Here is a 21,273-nt window from a genome sequence, read left to right on the forward strand (position 1 = left end):
AAATTTGTTCTTAACTTGAGGTACCACTATAGCTAATGGGGTCTCTCGCTGCCGCCACGCGATTTCTGTTCTTTTCCTGAGGTAAAGTTCTTAACCCAAGGTACTACTTCTGGGTTAGTGGAGTCTGTAACCCGAAGTGTTTGTAACCTCAGGTACCACTGTATTAGCTACGGCTCTGCACTTGTACCCACACTCAGAGATGGATTGGAAAATTACACCCGGATTCAGGAGCAACATAACTATATTATGTTCAGAGGTCCGCAAATTCAATGGGTTTGGCAATAGTTGCATCTACGGAGTCTAGTGGACCTGATCAATCCAAGCAGTTTTCCTGCACACAGCACCGTCCAGAATATACACAAAGGACAAACTTCTGGTTCTGTTATTTCTGCCCCCCACCCAATGCAATGGCATCTAAAAGCTGACTTCAGTATGCAAATGCAGTGCTGCACATAGAATCACAGAATTGTAGTGCTAGAAGGGAACTACGACATGGGGCCAAAATCCACAGCCCTGAGATTAAAAGTCTATGTTCTACAGACCGCAGAGAAGCTAAATATCCTCTGAAAGTATCTTTCCCAGACCTACATTCCCCGTAATGTGACTGCAAACAGTGCCTAAGAAATCAACCAGAGACCCAAACACTGTTGTCCCCCAAATTGTGGAATTGTTGTTTGTAGAGACACTTTCAATAGTTTTTCACTTTTCTGATTGGGTCTTGTTTCTTCCAACAAAGCAGTTTTTTAATAGCATTTAAAAAAAGAGAGAGGTTATATTTGCAAGGCATTATTTTCACTAGTTTTGTTAAAAAGTATTTTTTTAAACATTTAAAGCAAATGATTACATCTAGACCAAGATGCTTTTGACACAACTGATATAAACATCACGGTGCTTATTTTAGCTTCTATCAATGTGACGCCGCAGATATAAATCTTAGTTGCTGATTAATGCAAGGATGTTATTACATTGCCTGACCTGCTGAATGTCTGATATACATAACTCTTCAAAAGATCAGTTAAAAAAAGTTTTAAGAGAGCTCTGGAACATGAGAACTTACTAAATGCAAAGTTTGTAAAAGCAGGTAACAGCTAATCACCGGAGGAATTTCTTATTTACTTTTCCTTAGGAACTGGAATCAGTAGGGGAAACCTCCCAAACTGATTTTTTAAAAAATCAAATGCACCAAGCCCAAAAAGCCTTGTTAACTTTTACATTTCTTTACTTCTGAAAGCAACTTGATTTCCCAAGCAAGCTTCCTTGCACTACTTTATAATCTTGATTATACTCTGAAATCGTGCTATAAATATATCACACACCCCCATGTATTTTCTAGGTCACATAAACCTGGGGCCTAGGATGAGCCAAGAAAGAATATGACTCTGGGCAGTATGATGACACTGCGAAAGTACCCTATCAAAATATATTATTACATACAGACCATCTTAGGTTTTGACAGAGCTGGCCAAATATATCTTGACTCCTCTCTGTTTCATTGAAGAGTACTGCATGAATCGAAAGACTACGAAGTCTTTGACATCGCTTTTGCCCAGATCTGTTCTATGTGGGGTGCTGGAGAACCAGCCCACCTTACACAGAACAAATGCCTGCTAGACCTATTCGAATGATACTGCTTCCTATGGGCTGCCACTGAGAAAATTTGCTTTAAAAAAAATATATACACAGAGCGGTGATTCCAGGGCTGGTGAACTCCCATGATACAAACCAGTAATGTTCCGTTTTCCAGCTGTTCCCTCCACCCCTTGAAAACTTTTGCTGTTTCAAAGTACGTTTTTTAAGCTGCCAATTAGTTAACAGCATAAACTGTTTTGCACTTGTTTGACATATCAAAGTTATTTGTCTGTCCCTTTTCAATCCAGAAGAGAATAACCGAACTATATTTTGTAGGCACTGCACTCTTCCTTCCTAGATTAAGGAGACTAAAATAATAACAAGAGAGGAGATAAAGAAATAGTATATTTACAAGCAGGGCAAAAAGAGAGAGATGCTTGCCACCTAGGACAACTGTGTCCTGGCGGAATTCAATTTTAGATCCTTAAGTAGATGCAAACATTGTAAAACAAAATCTTAGAGATGAGCATGGAAGTTCATCTCAAAACAGACACAACTTCACACTTGTGAAAAGGAGGATGTCTTGTGGGGATTGAACTATTTTTATGCTGATGCTTATTTCTGATAGAATGTAGTGTTGGAAATGACCTCAAGAGTCATCTAGTCCAGTCCCCCACAATGCAAGAATCACAGCTAAGGAATCCCTGACAGATGGTTATCCAACCTTTGCTTAAGGTAAAGGTAAAGGGACCCCTGACCATTAGGTCCAGTTGTGGCCGACTCTGGGGTTGCGGCACTCATCTCGCTTTATTGGCCAAGGGAGCTTCCGGGTCATGTGGACAACATTCCTAAGCCGCTTCTGGTGAACCAGAGCAGTGCATGGAAATGCAGTTTACCTTCCCGCCAGAGCGGTACCTATTTATCTACTTGCACTTTGATGTGCTTTCGAACTGCTAGGTTGGCAGGAGCAGGGATCGAGCAACGGGAGCTCACCCCGTCGCGGGGATTCGAACCGCCAACCTTCTGATCGGCAAGTCCTAGGCTCTGTGGTTTAACCCACAGCGCCACCCGCGTCCCTCTCAACCTTTGCTTAAAAACTTTCAAAGGTAGACTTTCCAAGGTAGACCATTCCCCTGTTTTGACAGCTCTTACTGTCAGAAAGTTCTTTCTAATGTTTAGTCAGAATCTCATTTCTTGTAATTTGAATCCATTGGCCCAGGTCCTGCACTCTGGAGCAGTAGAAAACAAGCTTGCTCCATCTTCCATGTGGCAGCCCTTCAGTTATTTGAAGATGGCTACCACCTCTTCGTCTTTTCCAAGCTAAACATACCCAACTCCCTCAACTGCCCTTCGTAAGACTTTGTTTCCAGGTGTCCTGGTTTGTCTTAATATAATTTTTATGTAAGCTTTGTGGTTTGAGTACACATGCTTTGTGAACCACCCAGAAGACATTTTTGAGTAAGTGGCATGAAATGTAAATATATAATAATAACATAAAAAATGGAAATAACAGAGAAAAATGGGAACCAATTATGACTTCTGCAAGGAATTTGCAAGTACCAGAATCATGCTCTGAAGAAGCAAACACTGATATAATATTAGAAAAACCCATATTAAAAGCAAAAGCATATACAAAGGCCTAGTTCACATGTAACACAAAATCAAAGTATGGTTTACCATGAACAAGCAAGCTTACTTGTGCACAGGGAAAAAACTGTCACAAGTCTCCTCTTCCCTCTCTCCTGCTGCCATGTTCGCAAAAGCTGAGCCATAGTTTACTTAAGTGCTATGTCCAAACCTGGATGTATGGTTTGTCTCACTACAAGCAAGTTTGGGCACAACATTAAGGCAAACCATGGCTTAGCTCATGGTTGCATGGCAGTACCAAGAGCAGGGAAGGAGCAAAACAGCTGCAATTTTCTCCATGTGCACCAGCACGCTTGCTTGTTCACAATAAGTCAAAGTTTGGCTTAGTATTAGGTGCATACCAGGCCACTGAGGCAATGCTAACTGTTCAGTACTGAATGACAGAATAGAATCTATTCTCGTTTCTTTATATTACTTGCACAATTCAGTTTTCGTTGCCTATCAAGTATTTGTTTCTGTGGCAATGGCCGGGTCTCAAGTAGCACTAAGCCATGGTTTAATGGACAACCCTCAGTGAGACAGAAAACATCAGGGTTGCATGTTCTTCCTTCTTCCTATATAAATGAGGACCTTCTGCCAAAATTACCTCCAGTTTCAAAGAATCATGGTTTAATAGTGGGTAAACTAAGAATCCTGATTTAAAACGAACAATGTTTAGTTACTAAACCCAAGTTACAAATCACAGGTTATAGAGCTGGCTTAACTATTGCTTGTTTGAAACCAGGATTCTTGGTTTGTACACAACAAACAAAGTGCCCTTGAAACTGAAAGTAATCTTCACAGACAGCAGAAGGAAGGGATTGTGTACAAGAACACTTTGTCTAGGCCCCCTGAGTCTTGTCTATGTAGTGCTAACGTTTAGCTGCTAAACCATGGTTAGCAGTACAGTAGTACCTTGGTTTGCATACGTTTTGGATTACAAACACATCAAACCCAAAAGTGTGTGTCCCAGTTTGCAACCTTTTTTTGGATTACAAGCCTTTTTTTTTTGGATTATGAACAAATTTATTTTGGAAGCCCCATTGGCGAAAGCACACCTTAGGTTACAACCTGTTTTGGTTTACAAACAGACCTCTGGAACGGATTATGGTTGTAAACTAAAGTAGCACTGTATGTGTAAACAAGCTCAATGTCCTATGCATTGAGAAAACAATTATAGAAGAGGCTGTGTTAATATCTCCTGCTAGGCCTAATTCATTTGTTAGTTTTCTCCCCAGACAGAAAAATCTAGCTTTTCCCATGCAGTAAATCTATCCCAGGTAAACATCACGCTAGTGCATAGAAAATTGCATCATGCGTTCATACTTTTCTCCAGAGGGGAGATGAATTACTCTGCATATCTGAAGAAACCTTGGAAGTGTAAGAAGAGAAAGCACAGCTCGTTCGCTTATTCATTATGTAAAATGTGTCTTCCCCTTAATCATGTCACAATTCATGGAATTCTCCAGGAGCGGGTGGTGCTGTGGTCTAAAACACTGAGCCACTTGGGTGTGCCGATTGGAAGGCCATCAGTTTGAATCCCTGTGATGGAGGGAGCTCCCATTGCTCTGTCCCAGCTCCTGCAGTTCAAAGGCTCGCCAGTGCAAATAGATAAATAGGTACCACTGTGACAGGAAGGTAAACGGTGTTTCCGTGCACTCTGGTTTCCGTCATTGTGTTCCGTTGTGCCAGAAGCGGTTTAGTCCTGCTGGCCACATGACCCAGAAAGTTCTCTGTGGATAAACGTCGGCTCCCTCAGCCTGAAAGCGAGATGAGCGCCGCAACCCCACTGTCGCCTTTGAATCCACTTAACCGTCCAGGGGTCATTTACCTTTACCTTTTACCTCATGGAACTCTATACTTGTTCAAGTATAGTGGTATCTCAGGTTAAGTACTTAATTCATTCCGAGGTCCATACTTAACCTGAAACTGTTCTTAACCTGAAGCACCACTTTGCTAATGGGGCCTCCCGCTGCCGCCGGAGCACAAATTCTGTTCTCATCCTGAAGCAAAGTTCTTAACCTGAAGCACTATTTCTGGGTTAGCAGAGTCTGTAACCTGAAGCGAATGTAACCTGAAGCATATGTAACCTGAGGTACCACTGTAAAACGAATTTGTTTCAGGATATGTATGCTACTACTGAACACAAACATGGAAGATCAACTGTTGCCTCTCCCTTAAGGAAATGATTTTGGCAGTCGTTCTATCTCCACATAGATCATTGTCCCGTGAGTGGTTCCACAGAAGACGAACAAACGTTTGCAGAGACTTTTTTTTTGTACGGCTTACTTCGTCCTGTAGGCCCATTATGCAAATGCAAATAATTGTATGAACGCTGAACCCTCCTCAGCCTGCAAGGAGTTCCAGTGTAAAAATACCTTCACACATTTACATGGGGGGGACGACCACCGTTTCTAGCCAAGGTAGGCCGCTTCAGGGCCCAGGATCTGGCTTACGGGCTTGCCAGATGGCCTCCCCTGTTTTAAAGAGCCTAACTTTAGAATCCTGTGTTAAAAAGTTACAAGCAGATGCAGCCATGTCTAGTACTGAAAGCTAATGCCGGGTGAAAAATAATACCTCCATCAGGAGTTTGCTTGGTCCTACAGAAGCACTGAAAGTACTTGTAAATTCCAGAGATAAGGAATTCCGCACCCTCAATTAACAAGCAGTGGTTGCTTTTTAAAAAATTATTTGTTGTTTACCTGAATGGTGCTCAATTACAAATCCCAGCTCACTGAAGAGTGCATTACTAATCAGGTGAGTCACATTTTATTCTTTATGGACACCTTCTCAGCATCACCCGCACTCTCTTGCAGGCCTCGGGAAGATCTGTTTTCTATTAGATTTCCCCACTGTCAGTCTTCAGAGCAAATTCTGTCAACATTGTCATACTCAAATTTCTCCTTGCTCATCTAAACCTTTCCTCTCAAAGGGGGAGGTATTCTGGGGGAGCAGGTGACGGAGAAGCCTTTGGCAGGGTAGCTAGCTACTGAAAGGGACTGCCAAAAATCTGAAAATGAAGTGTTGGGAGAGTACTGAGCCTCCAGACAGCGAGGTCTTCCCTCTAGCGAAGTTTAGCAAAAAAAAGCCCAACCATACAAATCTTAGCAAGGAAGCTATGATTCCCTTGTTCCACTACATATGAAACAGACTGAAGAACACGACACGAAAAAGGTTTCCCTCCACACGTCCGCTTGTTTGAGTTAGCTAAAGACATTTCTTATTTTGAACGGTGAAGCATCTTGCGGCATTTTAAAAGACTAACAGTCTTTCTGTGGCATTAGCTTTCATGGATTAAAGACCACCACCACCCCCCGGATGCACAAAGAGTTTTGCTTAGTTAGCAGATAATATATTAAATAATGCACCTATGGGCTTACAGCAGGGAATTGTAAACAAGTCACGAAATGCAAGAGACACAGTCTGACAAATCTATGCAAGCATCTCAAATCTGCAAAGAAGTGTGAGAGAAAGTGTGCATATACCATATTTGTTCGTGTATAACATGCCCCCATGTATAAGATGACCCCTATTTTGGGGGTCAGCAAAGTTGTTGAGCTTTTTTTTTGGGGGGGGGAGATCGCCACAACCACCAATCATCTGCACACCACAGCCAATCGCCAGCAGGCCTTGCCACAGCAACAAATCACACGACCAATCGCTGCTGCAAATCTCCTGATGCCACCAATCGCCCGTCACACCTCTGCTTTCTGTGTATAAGATGACCCGCAATTTCTGCCAATTATTATGTATCTGCCACTGAAGATCATACAGTTCAAAAGCAGGTTGTATTGTTAGGTGTCAGGTTTCATTCTTCTGATAAGATGAAGAAGATTTGATTACAGTGGTACCTCGGGTTAAGTACTTAATTCGTTCCGGAGGTCCGTACTTAACCTGAAACTGTTCTTAACCTGAAGCACCACTTTAGCTAATGGGGCCTTCTGCTGCCGCCACGCCACCGGAGCCTGATTTCTGTTCTTATCCTGAAGCAAAGTTCTTAACCTGAAGCACTATTTCTGGGTTAGCGGAGTCTGTAACCTGAAGCGTATGTAACCCGAGGTACCACTGTATTATTATTATTATTATTATTATTATTATTATTATCATTATTATTATTAGCTCAGCTAATAAGAGCATGAGACTCTCTTAATTTCAGGGTTGTGGGTTTGAGCCCCACACTGAGCAAAATATTCCCACATTTCAGGGGGTTTGGAATAGATGAGCCTAGTGGCCCCTTTCCAACTCTATAATTCTACTACTTTTAGTGGAATTGCCAGAGGAAAGAACAATCTGGCCCAAGCTGAAAGTCCAAATGGTGAATGTCTGAACCCAACCCATTTAGATGCTTTGCGCTCTACCCTAAGTGCCGCTTGTGTCCAAGGAAATACTGCCCTGGTCCATTTGTCTTTTTTAAAACATTTCCTGAATGTCCCCAAATAACTCTATAGCTGAAAACAGGCAAGAGGTGTGTGCGGATTCACATTAGCCTATACATGGTGTGCATCTGTGGGAAGGAGAAACAATTTGGACTCCTACAGAATAGGATCCAGTAAAATCAGAAAGAACAGGGAAAATGTAGAGGGGCAAGATAGTTTGCTGCTTGCATTTTCCTGCACAAAGGGGGAAGAAGCACTCATGTCATGCATACTGATTGGGTTTTTTAAATGGGCAGCCAACACAGCAACTGAGCTTTGCCTCAACCACTCCGAGAGCAACTGTTTTGTTTTCTGGGGGAGCAATGGAGGACAGATCTTTGTGTCCAGCAGTGACACTGCAAGCAAGCAAGCAAGCAGTAAAACAAAGGCGTCATTGGACGTTTCTGCAGCTCCCTCCGATTCTCCTGGACACTGATGGAAAGCGAGTCCGCTCCCTTTCGCAAAATTGCAAAACCCACTCACAGGACTCAAATCTACGCAGTCCCTGCCCGTCATGTCTGACTATGACCTATAAGACCTGGAGACAAGAATTTCAACAGGTACCGCATACTATATATGCAAGCAGCTGATACCACATTTCTGCTATAAATGATGTGCTGTCATCTGAAAAATGCAATGGATGAGAAACTAGATGACTCAAGGAATTGGTAACATGATACAAAACATTCCACCTTTAGGTCAGCACTTCAAATTCAACCTGTTTTTTGGGTGGGGGTGGGGGGAGTTGTTACATCGAATATTGAACAGCTGGGAGAGTAAGATGAGTTGGTCTCAGTCATTTCCTAGTAGACAGGTGCCCATCTCTCGCACATTTACTAACCAATCAATAAGTTATTTTCTGGTTCTATTAAACATGCTCCCTTTCTCCTTTTTCACATGGGTATGCACAGGTCTTTTTTTCCTACGCAAAACATTTCCCTCCATTCATACTGCCTTGGAAGGGACCTTTGCAGAGCAAGTTCCAAGGCAGAAACATTGGCTGAAAACAGTCTGCTCCCCTGCTGCAGGGAAAATGAGCCACTCCTGGGCGTCAAGAAATGATCGCCTCCTTTCTTCACAAACTCGAGAGAGGGGAGTGAAAAGGTCCAAAAGATCGGAACATGCTAATATGAGAAATGGCAGAGTTAAAAGAAGCCACACAGAGAGGCAGATGTTCCAGAGCACCTAGTTTCTCCACCTCAGCTCTCCTAAGAAACAATCTAAATAAACAAATAAAAAGAATAATGCTAAAAGAAAGAAAGAATGAAACAATTGGAAGTCCTATTGAGCATGAAGTTGAAGGGAATTGCGACATTCACGGTCCTCAATAACCACAATGCAGTGAAAGTATCCTGTTTTTGTCAAACCAACCATCAACCAACAAAAGCTGCTAGATATATAGCTGTGCAGCCTTTGAGAGCCAATGCTTGTACTGTTTTTACATGTTCTTTATCCCACCGCCCTTCTGCCATCGAAGCCAAGACAGCACACATGTGGCCTCCAAGCAGTTCACTAGCCAGGTGACTGAGCAGATCCAGGGCTGCTTAGCTTCAGCAAGATTGCTAAGATAGGCCTCTTCAGGCTAGCCAGAGGTTTCACCAAGAATGAAACCAGAAAACGCCCACAGAGATGCTATGTGGATGAACTATTGCACGCATGTAGGAGGAGTCTGTACATGCAGCTGCCAGGGTGCGGCCATTATGGAGGCATTTTTCTAATCTGCCATACTAGCACAAACTACTCCTCAGGTGGGACGCAGGTGGCGCTGTGGGTTAAACCACAGAGCCTAGGACTTGCCGATCAGAAGGTCAGCGGTTCAAATCCCCGTGACGGGATGAGCTCCCCCCAACCTAGCAGTTCAAAAGCACGTCAAAGTGCAAGTAGATAAATAGGTACCGCTCCGGCGGGAAGGTAAACAGCGTTTCCGTGCACTGCTCTGGTTCGCCAGAAGCAGCTTAGTCATGCTGGCCACATGACCCAGAAGCTGTACACCGGCTCCCGCGGCCAATAAAGCGAGATGAGCGCCACAACCCCAGAGTCGGCCACGACTGGACCTAATGGTCAGGGTTCCCTTTACCTTTACTCCTCAGGTAGACATGTTTGTTTCTGGCCTTCAGCTCAGCAGCCTCCTCTGGTCACTTGCTTACAGGGCCAGCGAATTGTATGAACAGGCCCTTCCTTGTTCTCTCCACCTCTTCAAAGTCAGTTCCTTGCACTTAAACTGCCTTAAGATAAAAATGGAGTGCACCTCCAGGGGTGAAGTCAAACAGCACCAAAGGGACCTCCGTGAGGCACAAGCCTGGGCAGTTTGTATGGAGGTCCTGGCCTCCCCAGACGACAAGGCCTCACCTCACTGATGTCGATCCAAAGGAAAGCAGAGCGATACGTTTGGCACCAGCTTGGTGGCAGGAGTTGCTGGAAGGAAGCGTACAAGGTGCCACCCAACCCTCTTAGGGGACTTTGCTCCAGATTTGTGTAGGGTTTCCTCCTTGGCCTTTCTTCTCCCAGAGATATCACGCCACGCAGTGGAGGTTTAGGATGTGAAGAGTTTGGATTTGATATCCCGCTTTATCACTACCCGAAGGAGTCTCAAAGTGGCTAACATTCTCCTTTCCCTTCCTCCCCCATAACAAACACTCTGTGAGGTGAGTGGGGCTGAGAGACTTCAGAGAAGTGTGACTGGCCCAAGGTCACTCAGCAGCTGCATGTGGAGGAGCGGGGAGGCAAACCCGGTTCACCAGATTACGAGTCTACCGCTCTTAACCACTACACCTTCTCCTAGGTTGATGAGCCCAACCTCCCCCTCACTTCCCTCTACACACGAGCAGAAGCTTCTTTCCTGACCGTTGAGCCCACTATCAATCTCGTCCACTCAATCCACCAAAGCCTATCTTCCCATGCAGGGTAAGTCCCTAACTCACTGAGGGGTTGACACCCATCAGCTAACCTCACCTGGTGTAGGCAGCCAGTCGAAGCTGTTTCCCAGGGTGTGGCTACTATCACATGCTCACAGCTTCTAGGAGCCACAGGTGAGAGCTGAGGGCAGGGTGGGGATGAAAGGAGGACGAACTATCCCAGAAGGACCATGACATGTCCCCCACCAGAGGTACTACCCTTCCCCTAACACCCCATACACCTGGTAGGACATGGATGGCGCTGTGGTCTAAACCACTAAGCCTCTTGGGCTTGCCGATTGGAAGGTTGGCAGTTCGAATCCCCGCAACGGGGTGAGCTCCCGTTGGCTCCGTCCCAGCTCCTGCCAACCTAGCAGTTCAAAAGCACGCCAAAGTGCAAGTACAGTGGTACCTCGGGTTACAGACGCTTCAGGTTACAGACTCTGCTAACCCAGAAATAGTACCTCGGGTTAAGAACTTTGCTTCAGGATGAGAACAAAAATCGTGTGGCAGCAGTGCAGCGGCAGCGGGAGACCCCATTAGCTAAAATGGTGCTTCAGGTTAAGAACAGTTTCAGGTTAAGAACGGACCTCCAGAACGAATTAAGTTCTTAACCCGAGGTACCACTGTAGATAAATAGGTACCGCTCCGGTGGGAAGGTAAACTGCGTTTCCGTGCGCTCTGGTTTCCGTCACGGTGTCCTGTTGCGCCAGAAGCGGTTTAGTCATGCTGGCCACATGACCTGGAAAGCTGTCTGTGAACAAACGCTGGCTCCTTCAGCCTGAAAGCGAGATGAGCGCCGCAACCCCATAGTCACCTTTGACTGGACTTAACTGTCAAGGGGTCCTTTACCTTTTACCTTACACCTGGTAAACACAGGCAACAGGAGCTCAAACTTTCCAGCTACTGAGTGGTCTAATTTATTTCCCGAAGATGTTTTACTGCAAAATGTGAGCAGGTTGGCACAGGCGACAGCTCATTATCACTTTCCAAATGCCTCTACAACTGTTAGCGCTTCCTAGGTAGCAACACAATCTCGTATTATTTTCAGTGCTATTTCTGAAGTGTTACAAATAGCTGGAATGGAATTATCAATTAGAGTTTGTGCTATGTGTGCTATATATAGTATTTCCTTACAGCAGATTAAAGAATTCTGCAGACCGAAGATTTGAGATGGACTGACGGAAGTTACTTCCATGCTGCCATTCACTACAACGGTCACAAGACAACAAAATAAATACCATTAGAACTAAAATGCCTACATAGCTAATATAGTAGATGTGCATAAATTATTCCAAAGATTTTAAATAGCAAAGAATTTGAAGCTATTTTTACCAAAAACCAATGAGAGAGCTCAGATTTCAAGGTGCAGCACTCTTTCATAGGGTTAAATTAGTCATTTCCAGGTATCTAGAACATGGCAAGCTAATTTTTTTTAACATTCTTTAATTCTTGCCTTTTAAACACCCAATATTCTCAACTTTCTGTTGTCCACAAGAACATCGATTTTTTTAAAAAAAAAAAAACCACAAACTAACTAACAATTACTTCAGTAAATTATCTCCCTGTGGCCACCTCAATATTCAGTTGGCTTTCAAGGAACATGGTGACGAAAGAGGGAAAATACCTCTTTCTAACATAACCATACTGGCAGGAGTATCAACATTATCAGCATTCAAAGAATGTCTTGGCAGGATAAACCTTCATAAACACATGAGGCACAAGCTAATCCAAGTTGTCAAAATAGCAATAGTCCCGTCAAGGGTTGATCTGTTAAGCAAGCCATTATTTACTGCTAATGCAAACAAAACATTTCAAACAAAAACAAAATGAAAAATCATCCTAAGTTTGTAAAGGGCAGCGATCAGGAAACTTCCAAGGAAGACTGCTAAGCCTATATATCCACTTTTGTCTGGAAATAAATAAATAAAATGTAAGCATGTGGCAACACCGATTGATTGTGCAAAAATATAAAGTCTTCATTGAACACGTAAACAAAACGGACGGTTCTTTCAGTACGTGACAATAAAATGTCAAGAAATGAAAGAGGTAATTTGACTGATATTGTTCGGCAACACAGAAAATGCGCAGGGGGGTTGAAAAGAACCAAGAGGTTTGTTAATTTTCTTGTCGTTATTTTCAGCGTGTTATAAAATACACCTACTCAGTGCTTTTTCTCTGGGGGGTATGCAGGGGTTCGCATACCCCTAAACATTTTGTGAATCTAAGTTTGGCCTCATTGAAGGGCAGTATTTCAATATGAGTAGGAAAATGAGAGTACCCCTAAATATTTTTTTTAGGGGAAAAAGCACTGCACCTACTTATTTGCATTGAGCTCAGATGCCACTGTACGATTAGACACCCAAAAAGAGACTTTCTTACCAGAATATCTTTGACCACAGGATGGGGGTGGGAAATCCTTTTAAAAGAGCTGTGATAAATTTTCACAGTAGTTATAGGGATGGGTCTGAAGGCGTGATGTTTGAGCAGAGCAGAAAGGCACTTCTGGTCACACAAAGCAACCCCCCAAATTCTTCCAATTCTCCCATGTTATTCCAGAGAGACCTCATTCTTCAAAACCCACAAGGTTTCTATGGGGAGCCTCACTGTTTAAGGAAGGATTCCCTCACGCTTCTCTCATAACGCTTCAACAAGTGAATTTATTAATTTTCTTCACACAATCACTAAGTTTTTGGGCTAAAGCAGGGGTCGGCAAGGTTTACCGGCCATGGGCTGGATCACTCTCACGGAGATCATCCGGGGGCCGGACTGGAGCAGCACGATGCCGGAAATGGCATCTGCGCATGTCCAGATACCGGAAATCGCTTCTGCGCATGCCCAGGCGCCAAAAATTGCGCCTCCGCAGAAGCGATTTCCGGCGTCTGGACATGCGCTGACGCGAATTCCAGTATCTGCACATGCGCAGACGTGATTTCCAGCACCCCTCAGCGAGTCCCGTGCTGTGCTGGTTTAGTGCAGCGCACAGGGGACTCGCCGAGTAGGCCAGTAAAACGGTCTTCCTGGGCCACATCTGGCCCATAGGCCGCACGCTGCTGACCCCTGGGCTAAAGGTTTCTACCAGGCTACCACCTCAGTTAGCTATTAAAGTACCCATTACCTGAAAATACTTTATGCTACCTGTTTCACCTCATAATTTATCTCATAAGCCATTTCTTCCTGCTCTTTAGTTTTTAGAAGCTGCCTCCCCGAGCTCACGGGACTCTTCTGTCGCAATCATGGACAAGACACAACACATAAAGCCAATCAATAATCAATACACAAAGGCAGCTCAACATAATCACTTATTCTTGCCTGGAATTTGAGCTTACTGCTAGTGGCATTTTTCTGTATCTCTCACAGCTCCTGTGGCCCACAACGGAATTATTCACTGCACACAAAACTTCCTAACACAGTCGTACCTTGGTTCTTGAACGGAATCCGTTCTGGAAGTCCGTTCGACTTCCGAAAATGTTCGGAAACCAAGGCGCGGCTTCTGATAGGCTGCAGGAGCATCCTGCAATCAACTGGAAGCCGCAGAAGCCACGTCGGACGTTCAGCTTCCCCAAAAAGTTTGCAAACCGGAACACTTACTTCCGAGTTTGTGGCATTTGGGAGCCCAAATGTTCGAGTCGCAAGGCATTTGAGAACCAAAGTATATGAAAAATGAGGCTGGTTTTAAACATGAGAATCCAAAGATTGAGGTCTGTGCACCTGCTGATTCTCCCAATAGCACCCTCTCAACCTTTATAGATTCCTTGGCCTTCAGGATAGGCTTTTAGGCTGCACACCTGTCTCAATATATATATATATATATGTAAAATATATATAGGGTGGCGCTGTGGGTAAAACCTCAGCGACTAGGGCTTGCCGATCGAAAGGTTGGCGGTTTGAATCCCCGCGGCGGGGTGCGCTCCGGTCGTTCGGTCCCAGCACCTGCCAACCTAGCAGTTCGAAAGCACCCCCGGGTGCAAGTAGATAAATAGGGACCGCTTACCAGCGGGAAGGTAAACGGCGTTTCCGTGTGCTGCGCTGGCTCGCCAGATGCAGCTTGTCACACTGGCCACGTGACCCGGAAGTGTCTGCGGACAGCGCTGGCTCTCGGCCTATAGAGTGAGATGAGCGCACAACCCTAGAGTCTGGCAAGACTGGCCCGTAAGGGCAGGGGTACCTTTACCTTACCTTTACCTTACAATATATATATATGTACTGGCTAATGAAGAGGCCAGTGGATTCTAGTGATTTGTTTTTGCCTTGTTCCCACTCATGCTGTAGCTAATGATTGCCCTCTAGTGCTGAAAAGTCTCAAGGGCAATGCTTTGAATACTAACAGCTGCCCTGTCAAAAGTTCCAATTTAACACTTAGAAATGCAATTCTCACCACAGAGAGCTGAATTCATATTATGTGGCTTTTTGCTTAGACCCTGTTACAGAATCTATTGACCTGTGAAAACATTTTGAGTCTTAGTACTTTGCTGCAAATCACTGTTTGAAAACATTCCTTCTTACTGGTTCTTGATTTATATAGGATTTCCCTCATTATAAATATATTTGGACAAGGATTGTTATAGATAGCTTGTTTTATTCTCAACATTTTAGAAGGATGCAATTCTGCAAGATTATCATGAAGGTTATGGCTGTATCCGATACTCCCTGGTTTAAATTTTTGAGCTGAAATGGTCAACGTGGACATTTTTGTTAAGCCATTTCCCTAAAATGTCTCAATTGGGAAAATATTCACCTTATTCCAATAGCGTTCACTTCAATTGCTTCCCCCCGCTAGCACAGACACATTCCAACCCTTTCAATATGGATAAATATTTTCTCTTTGTCCACGATTAATTACCATTGTTCACACATCAGATGACATTACACAACTACTCAGGTGAGTCAAACAAATTCAATAAGAGCAAGCGCAAAGCGACCAAAGTAAATGAACAAGTGGTGATTTTCACACGCTGTGACACACACACACACAAACACACCAAGAAATCACTTGGGGTGAGTCAACACCACAGAAAAATCCCCAAACAATTGTGAGTAGCTGTACTCTTGTCTTAAAAGACCCCTTGGCTCTCAATAAACATGTACAATGTCTTCCCCCCACAGATAGGATTTCTTATTATAAATAACTCCAATTTACTCATACAGAAGTATGAGTAATCAAACAAGAGTGGGGAAAAATAAGAGTCTCTCGTCTTGAATTTAACTACCGTATTTTTTGCTTTATAAGACTCACTTTTTCCCTCCTAAAAAGTAAGGGGAAATGTGTGTGCGTCTTATGGAGCGAATGCAGGCTGCACAGCTATCCCAGAAGCCAGAACAGCAAGAGGGATTGCTGCTTTCACTGTGCAGCGATCCCTCTTGCTGTTCTGGCTTCTGAAATTCAGAATATTTTTTTTCTTGTTTTCCTCCTCCAAAAATTAGGTGCGTCTTGTGGTCTGGTGCGTCTTATAGAGCGAAAAATACGGTACTTACCTGGTCCCCATTGGCAACGAGGAATTCAATGCAGGCATCTACTTTTACACAATTGTAGCAGCTCGTATAACCGTTTAATAGATTTTTAAAAAATATTAAGCGGTTTATAAATGTTTTTTAATGATAAAAATAAATAAAAAGAACACAGGTAAAGGTCAAGGGACCCCTGACCATTAGGTCCAGTCGCGGCCGACTCTGGGGTTGCGGCGCTCATCTCGCTTTATTGGCCGAGGGAGCCGGCGTACAGCTTCCAGGTCATGTGGCCAGCATGACTAAGCCGCTTCTGGCGAACCAGAGCAGCGCACGGAAATGCCGTTTACCTTCCCGCCGGAGTGGTACCTATTTATCTACTTGCACTTTGATGTGCTTTCGAACTGCTAGGTGGGCAGGAACAGGGAGCGAGCAACGGGAGCTCACCCCGTCGCGGGGTTTCTAACCGCCGACCTTCTGATCGGCAAGTCCTAGGCTCTGTGGTTTAACCCACCGCGCCACCCGTGTCCCTAAAAAGAACATAAATCCACACTGGCTGCAGAGAAAGTGAAGTCCCGTGGCCTCTACAGTCAGAACAGAAATGGCAAAGGAGTGATAAAGCAATCTGTACTTTTGCTACCAGCTTGCTGTGTACCACCAGGCCATGCTAGCGAATCAAAAAACAAAACAAAACCACACAACCCACCACCTGCTGTGACTGCCACCCATTAGCACTGCTGTGCTTCGGGGAGAACTCATTTGTAAAGCATAGGGGCAGCCCGGCTGCTAGAGCTGGGCGATACCTGATTTGCAACATCGTAATTTATCTGTCATGAAATTCTACTCAATTGCGATCCAGAGCAGAACTCCAACATCTAGTTAGCGGAGTAAAAACTTAAAATACATTGTAGTATTCCCCCCAAAATAGACCGGAAGCAATTGTATTTCACCCAGCAGAGCTTTGCTGCTACTGAAGGCAAATGAGCAGAATGGTCACAAATCCAATACATTCAGGTTTGGCACTGTCCATAAGAAATCCAGTTGTGGCAGACTTAACTTAAGCTTACAATAACTTATAATAAGTCTAAACCTTAACACTAAGCAAACTATGTACAGAACCCCACACCAGAAGGAAAGAGAGACAGAAAGAGAAACTCTGGATCCTTCTGGCCCTACTCTTGGCATGCCCTTGACAGAAGAGATAATAGAACCAGTTTAAGCCAGCTGCACTCAGCTTCTCTGAAGGAATAACCCAAACATCATCAAGTTGCTTTGACAAATTCAGCTTGACCATTAGATGTCACTCTCGTCTTGGAAATAACAGTGCAGTTATTTCCAGGAAGGTTCTTTCCTCCAAACGCAAGATAGATCCAAGGATAGTTGTGGGCAACTTTTACCATTCTAGAATAAGATTATTTAAAACTTCACCAAAGCCCAGAAAGGTGACGGTCATGGACTACAGGTAGGGCACCTCTACCTATTCAGAAATAACCCCTCCGAAAACACACCACAATCTCAATCCCCTTTAAAAAATGGTACCAAGTCTAAGAAATGCTTTGCACAGATTTGCAGAAAGTTAAGGACAGCAGCAGTGTATGAGCAGTGCATCATTTTCAGTTGCTTAGAGGTGTTTTGTTTTTTAACAATAAATTTTGGATAATAAAAATATATTAAGGGAAGAGTAGCAGCGGCAACTCTTGGGCTCCATGATCACTGCAGATGGTGACAGCAGTCACGAAATTAAAAGACGCCTGCTCCTTGGGAGAAAGGCGATGGCAAACCTAGACAGTATCTTAAAAAGCAAAGACATCACCTTACCAACAAAGGTCCATATAGTTAAAGCCATGGTTTTCCCAGTAGTGATGTATGGAAGTGAGAGCTGGACCATAAAGAAGGCTGATCGCCAAAGAATTCATGCTTTTGAATTCTGGTGCTGGAGGAGACTCTTGAGACTGCATGGACTGCAAGAAGATCAAACGTATCCATTCTTCAGGAAATCAGCCCTGAGTGCGCACTGGAAGGACAGATCCTGAAGCTGAGGCTCCAATACTTTGGCCACCTCATGAGAAGAGAAGACTCCCTGGAAAAGACCCTGATGTTGGGAAAGATGGAGGGCACACGGAGAAGGGGACGCAGAGGGCGAGATGGTTGGACGGTGTTCTTGAAGCTACAAACATGAGTCTGACCAAACTGCGGGAGGCAGTGGAAGACAGGAGTGCCTGGCGTGCTCTGGTCCATGGGGTCACGAAGAGTCGGACACGACTAAACGACTAAACAACAACAACAACAAGTAGCGGCAAATTCCTGGCAATAGTATGCTAGCATGAAGAAACACAACAGGTTGGGGAAACTCTTGAGTTGGCAGCAGCCCAGCAACAACCCGGATTGCCAAAGCTTGACCAAACGGGTAGTGCTAGAGACCAAAGGCAGCTGCATCTCCAGAGAGCCATTAAAATAGCCTTTCTCCCCTTTATTCCGGCCAGGATTGCAAGCCACCATCTCAAAATGGGGGCGATAGGTGCCCAAATGGGAAACCTTGCTGTGCTCAAGCTCTGCTGAAATCATAAGGTGCCTAATTTAACTTTCTTTGGATTTGGGCCACGGAAATCTGACCGTATCTAAACTTTGGAGAACTCCAGGTTTGAAAAATACAACCGTAATAGTGCAGCCATCTTAGTCATTTCGAAGACAATGCGTTTGTTACCTTGTTGTGTGTAAATGTGATCCTCAGTTCTGGTTTTATGATGCCGTAGGCCATCAGAAGTTTCTGGATTTTTTTAATTTCTTCCTTACGTTTTTTATCTGTTGAGTAAAACTGCTTTCTCACAGGCAGATTCTTGAACAGCTTCAGAACAGTTACAGTTGTACCTACCAGAAGGAGAAAGGGGGGAAAACCACAGAGTAAGATTAACTTGATATATGACGTAAGCCAAAGATGACCAAGTGCTCATGGTTCTACCAATGTATGCTATTTCCCTCCCACTGGTACCCATATTAGTACAGTGGTACCTCGGGTTAAGAACCTAATTCGTTCTGGAGGTCCGTTCTTAATCTGCAACTGTTCTTAACCTGAGGTACCACTTTAGCTAATGGGGCCTCCCACTGCCACTGCGCCGCCGCCGCACAATTTCTGTTCTCATCCTGAAGCAAAGTTCTTAACCTGAGGTACTATTTCTGGGTTAGCGGAGTCTGTAACCTGAAGCGTCTGTAACCTGAGGTACTACTGTATTAGTATTAGTATTAGTATTAGTATTAGTATTAGTATTAAAGTATTAAAGTATTAAAGGGACCCCTGACCGACTCTGGGGTTGCAGCACTCATCTCGCTTTATTGGCCGAGGGAGCTGGCATACAGCTTCTGGGTCATGTGGCCAGCATGACTAAGCCGCTTCTGGCGAACCAGAGCAGCGCACGGAAACGCCCTTTACCTTCCCGCCGGAGCGGTACCTATTTATCTACTTGCACTTTGAGGTGCTTTCGAACTGCTAGGTTGGCAGGAGCAGGGACCGAGCAACGGGAGCTCATCCCGTCGCGGGGATTCGAACCGCAGATTATCAGTATTAGGGCTAAGCAAACATCTTAGCAAAGGCAGCATGACTATCAGGATGCTGTCAGCGGCTCCTGGCTGGTCGCCCAGGAAAGTATAAAGACAAGGAAAAGTTTCTTATACTCCTTTATTTCAACCTTTACAGAGAGAGGCTATAGAACCCAGCCTCTTGGATAATGGCGTTGTCCTGAATGCATCTCCACCCCCACCCCCCGTCTCTCCCTCATCATCATCGCCTCTCTCTACGGGTGCCCTCTGTCTCTGAGCTTTTTGCTCTCCTACTTTTAAGGCTCGCCGGGTTCTGGAAGATGGTGGGTCTGGAATGCTTTCTAGTGATAACGTGTTAGCCAGCTGCTCTGGCTCTCCCACGATTTCCCAACTTTCCCCCTCATCTACCTCTGAGCGGTGACCTCCCTCGACCCCCTGTTGTAAATCTATACTGTCTTCCTCCTCCCTGGAAGGGTCAGGATGGGGAGGCAGTCTCCACCATTCCTCCTCTGCCCAGTTCCTGACAATTGCATTCTCTAAACCAGGGCCCACCTACTTGGTGCCTGCTCGTTGTTGATGGACAACAATTTCCTCCATCCTTGACCAGGTTTAACAGGAGTTGTGGTACCTTCAGATATCGGACTACGTTGGCTGTCCCTGCTATAGACCAGGTCACCTAGACTATGTAGCTATGTGCTTATCTTCGGGGGGATTTAATTGATGAGTCCTGTCAGAGGAAGCCCTGCGCAAAGACTTTTGCTTGTGCAACAGGGCTTCCTCCCACCCCACCCCACCCCCCAAAATTAGCTGTAGGGGTTCGGAGAACCCCCAGAACAGCATGTGGGGGGGTAAGGGCTAGAGGCAAGAGAGAGGATCATTCCTTCTGGCAGTTTGAACATCTTTCCTTGACAGAACAATGATTTTAGCATGATGTTGAATTCCTTTGCAGGTATTCAACTGGGTTTTACTCCAGAGGTGATCCATTGGAATTAATGAACATAACTCAAGTTAAATGGACCTAGAGTGAAGTCAAATGGGCCTTAGAGGAGAGTGAAGTCAAATGGGCCTTAGAAAGCACTGCAAATAACAAGGCCAGTGGAAGTGATGGTATTCCAGCTGAGCTATTTAAAATTTTAAAAGATGATGCTGTTAAGGTGCTACACTCAATATGCCAGCAAGTTTGGAAAACTCAGCAGTGGCCAGAGGATTGGAGAAGATCAGTCTACATCCCAATCCCAAAGAAGGGCAGTGCTAAAGAATGCTCCAACTACCGCACAATTGCACTCATTTCACATGCTAGCAAGGTTATGCTTAAAATTCTACAAGGAAGGCTCAAGCAGTATGTAGACCGAGAACTCCCAGAAGTGCAAGCTGGATTTAGAAGAGGCAGAGGAACCAGAGACCAAATTGCAAACATGCGCTGGATTATGGAGAAAGCCAGAGAGTTCCAGAAAGACATCTACTTCTGCTTCATTGACTATGCAAAAGCCTTTGACTGTGTCGACCACAGCAAACTATGGCAAGTTCTTAAAGAAATGGGAGTGCCTGATCACCTCATCTGTCTCCTGAGAAATCTCTATGTGGGACAAGAAGCTACAGTTAGAACTGGATATGGAACAACTGATTGGTTCAAAATTGGGAAAGGAGTACGACAAGGCTGTATATTGTCTCCCTGGTTATTTAACTTATATGCAGAATTCATCATGCGAAAGGCTGGGCTGGATGAATCCCTAGCCGGAATTAAGATTGCTGGAAGAAATATCAACAACCTCAGATATGCAGATGACACA

At 44.5% G+C, this 21,273-nt stretch overlaps 1 protein-coding gene across 1 annotated transcript in view; it reads right to left on the bottom strand.

Moving 5' to 3' along the window:
• The window catches only part of PMS1 (PMS1 homolog 1, mismatch repair system component), a 55,896-nt gene that overhangs the window by 18,160 nt on the left and 16,463 nt on the right, over nt 1-21,273 (bottom strand). The window contains exon 5 of the mRNA XM_083628553.1: nt 18,654-18,817. Coding sequence (XP_083484679.1) covers nt 18,654-18,817 — 164 coding nt within the window. The remainder of the gene's footprint in view (nt 1-18,653; nt 18,818-21,273) is intronic.

This window comes from Podarcis filfolensis (assembly GCF_964270895.1).
Source record: "Podarcis filfolensis genome assembly, chromosome: 1".
Lineage (NCBI taxonomy): Eukaryota > Metazoa > Chordata > Lepidosauria > Squamata > Lacertidae > Podarcis > Podarcis filfolensis.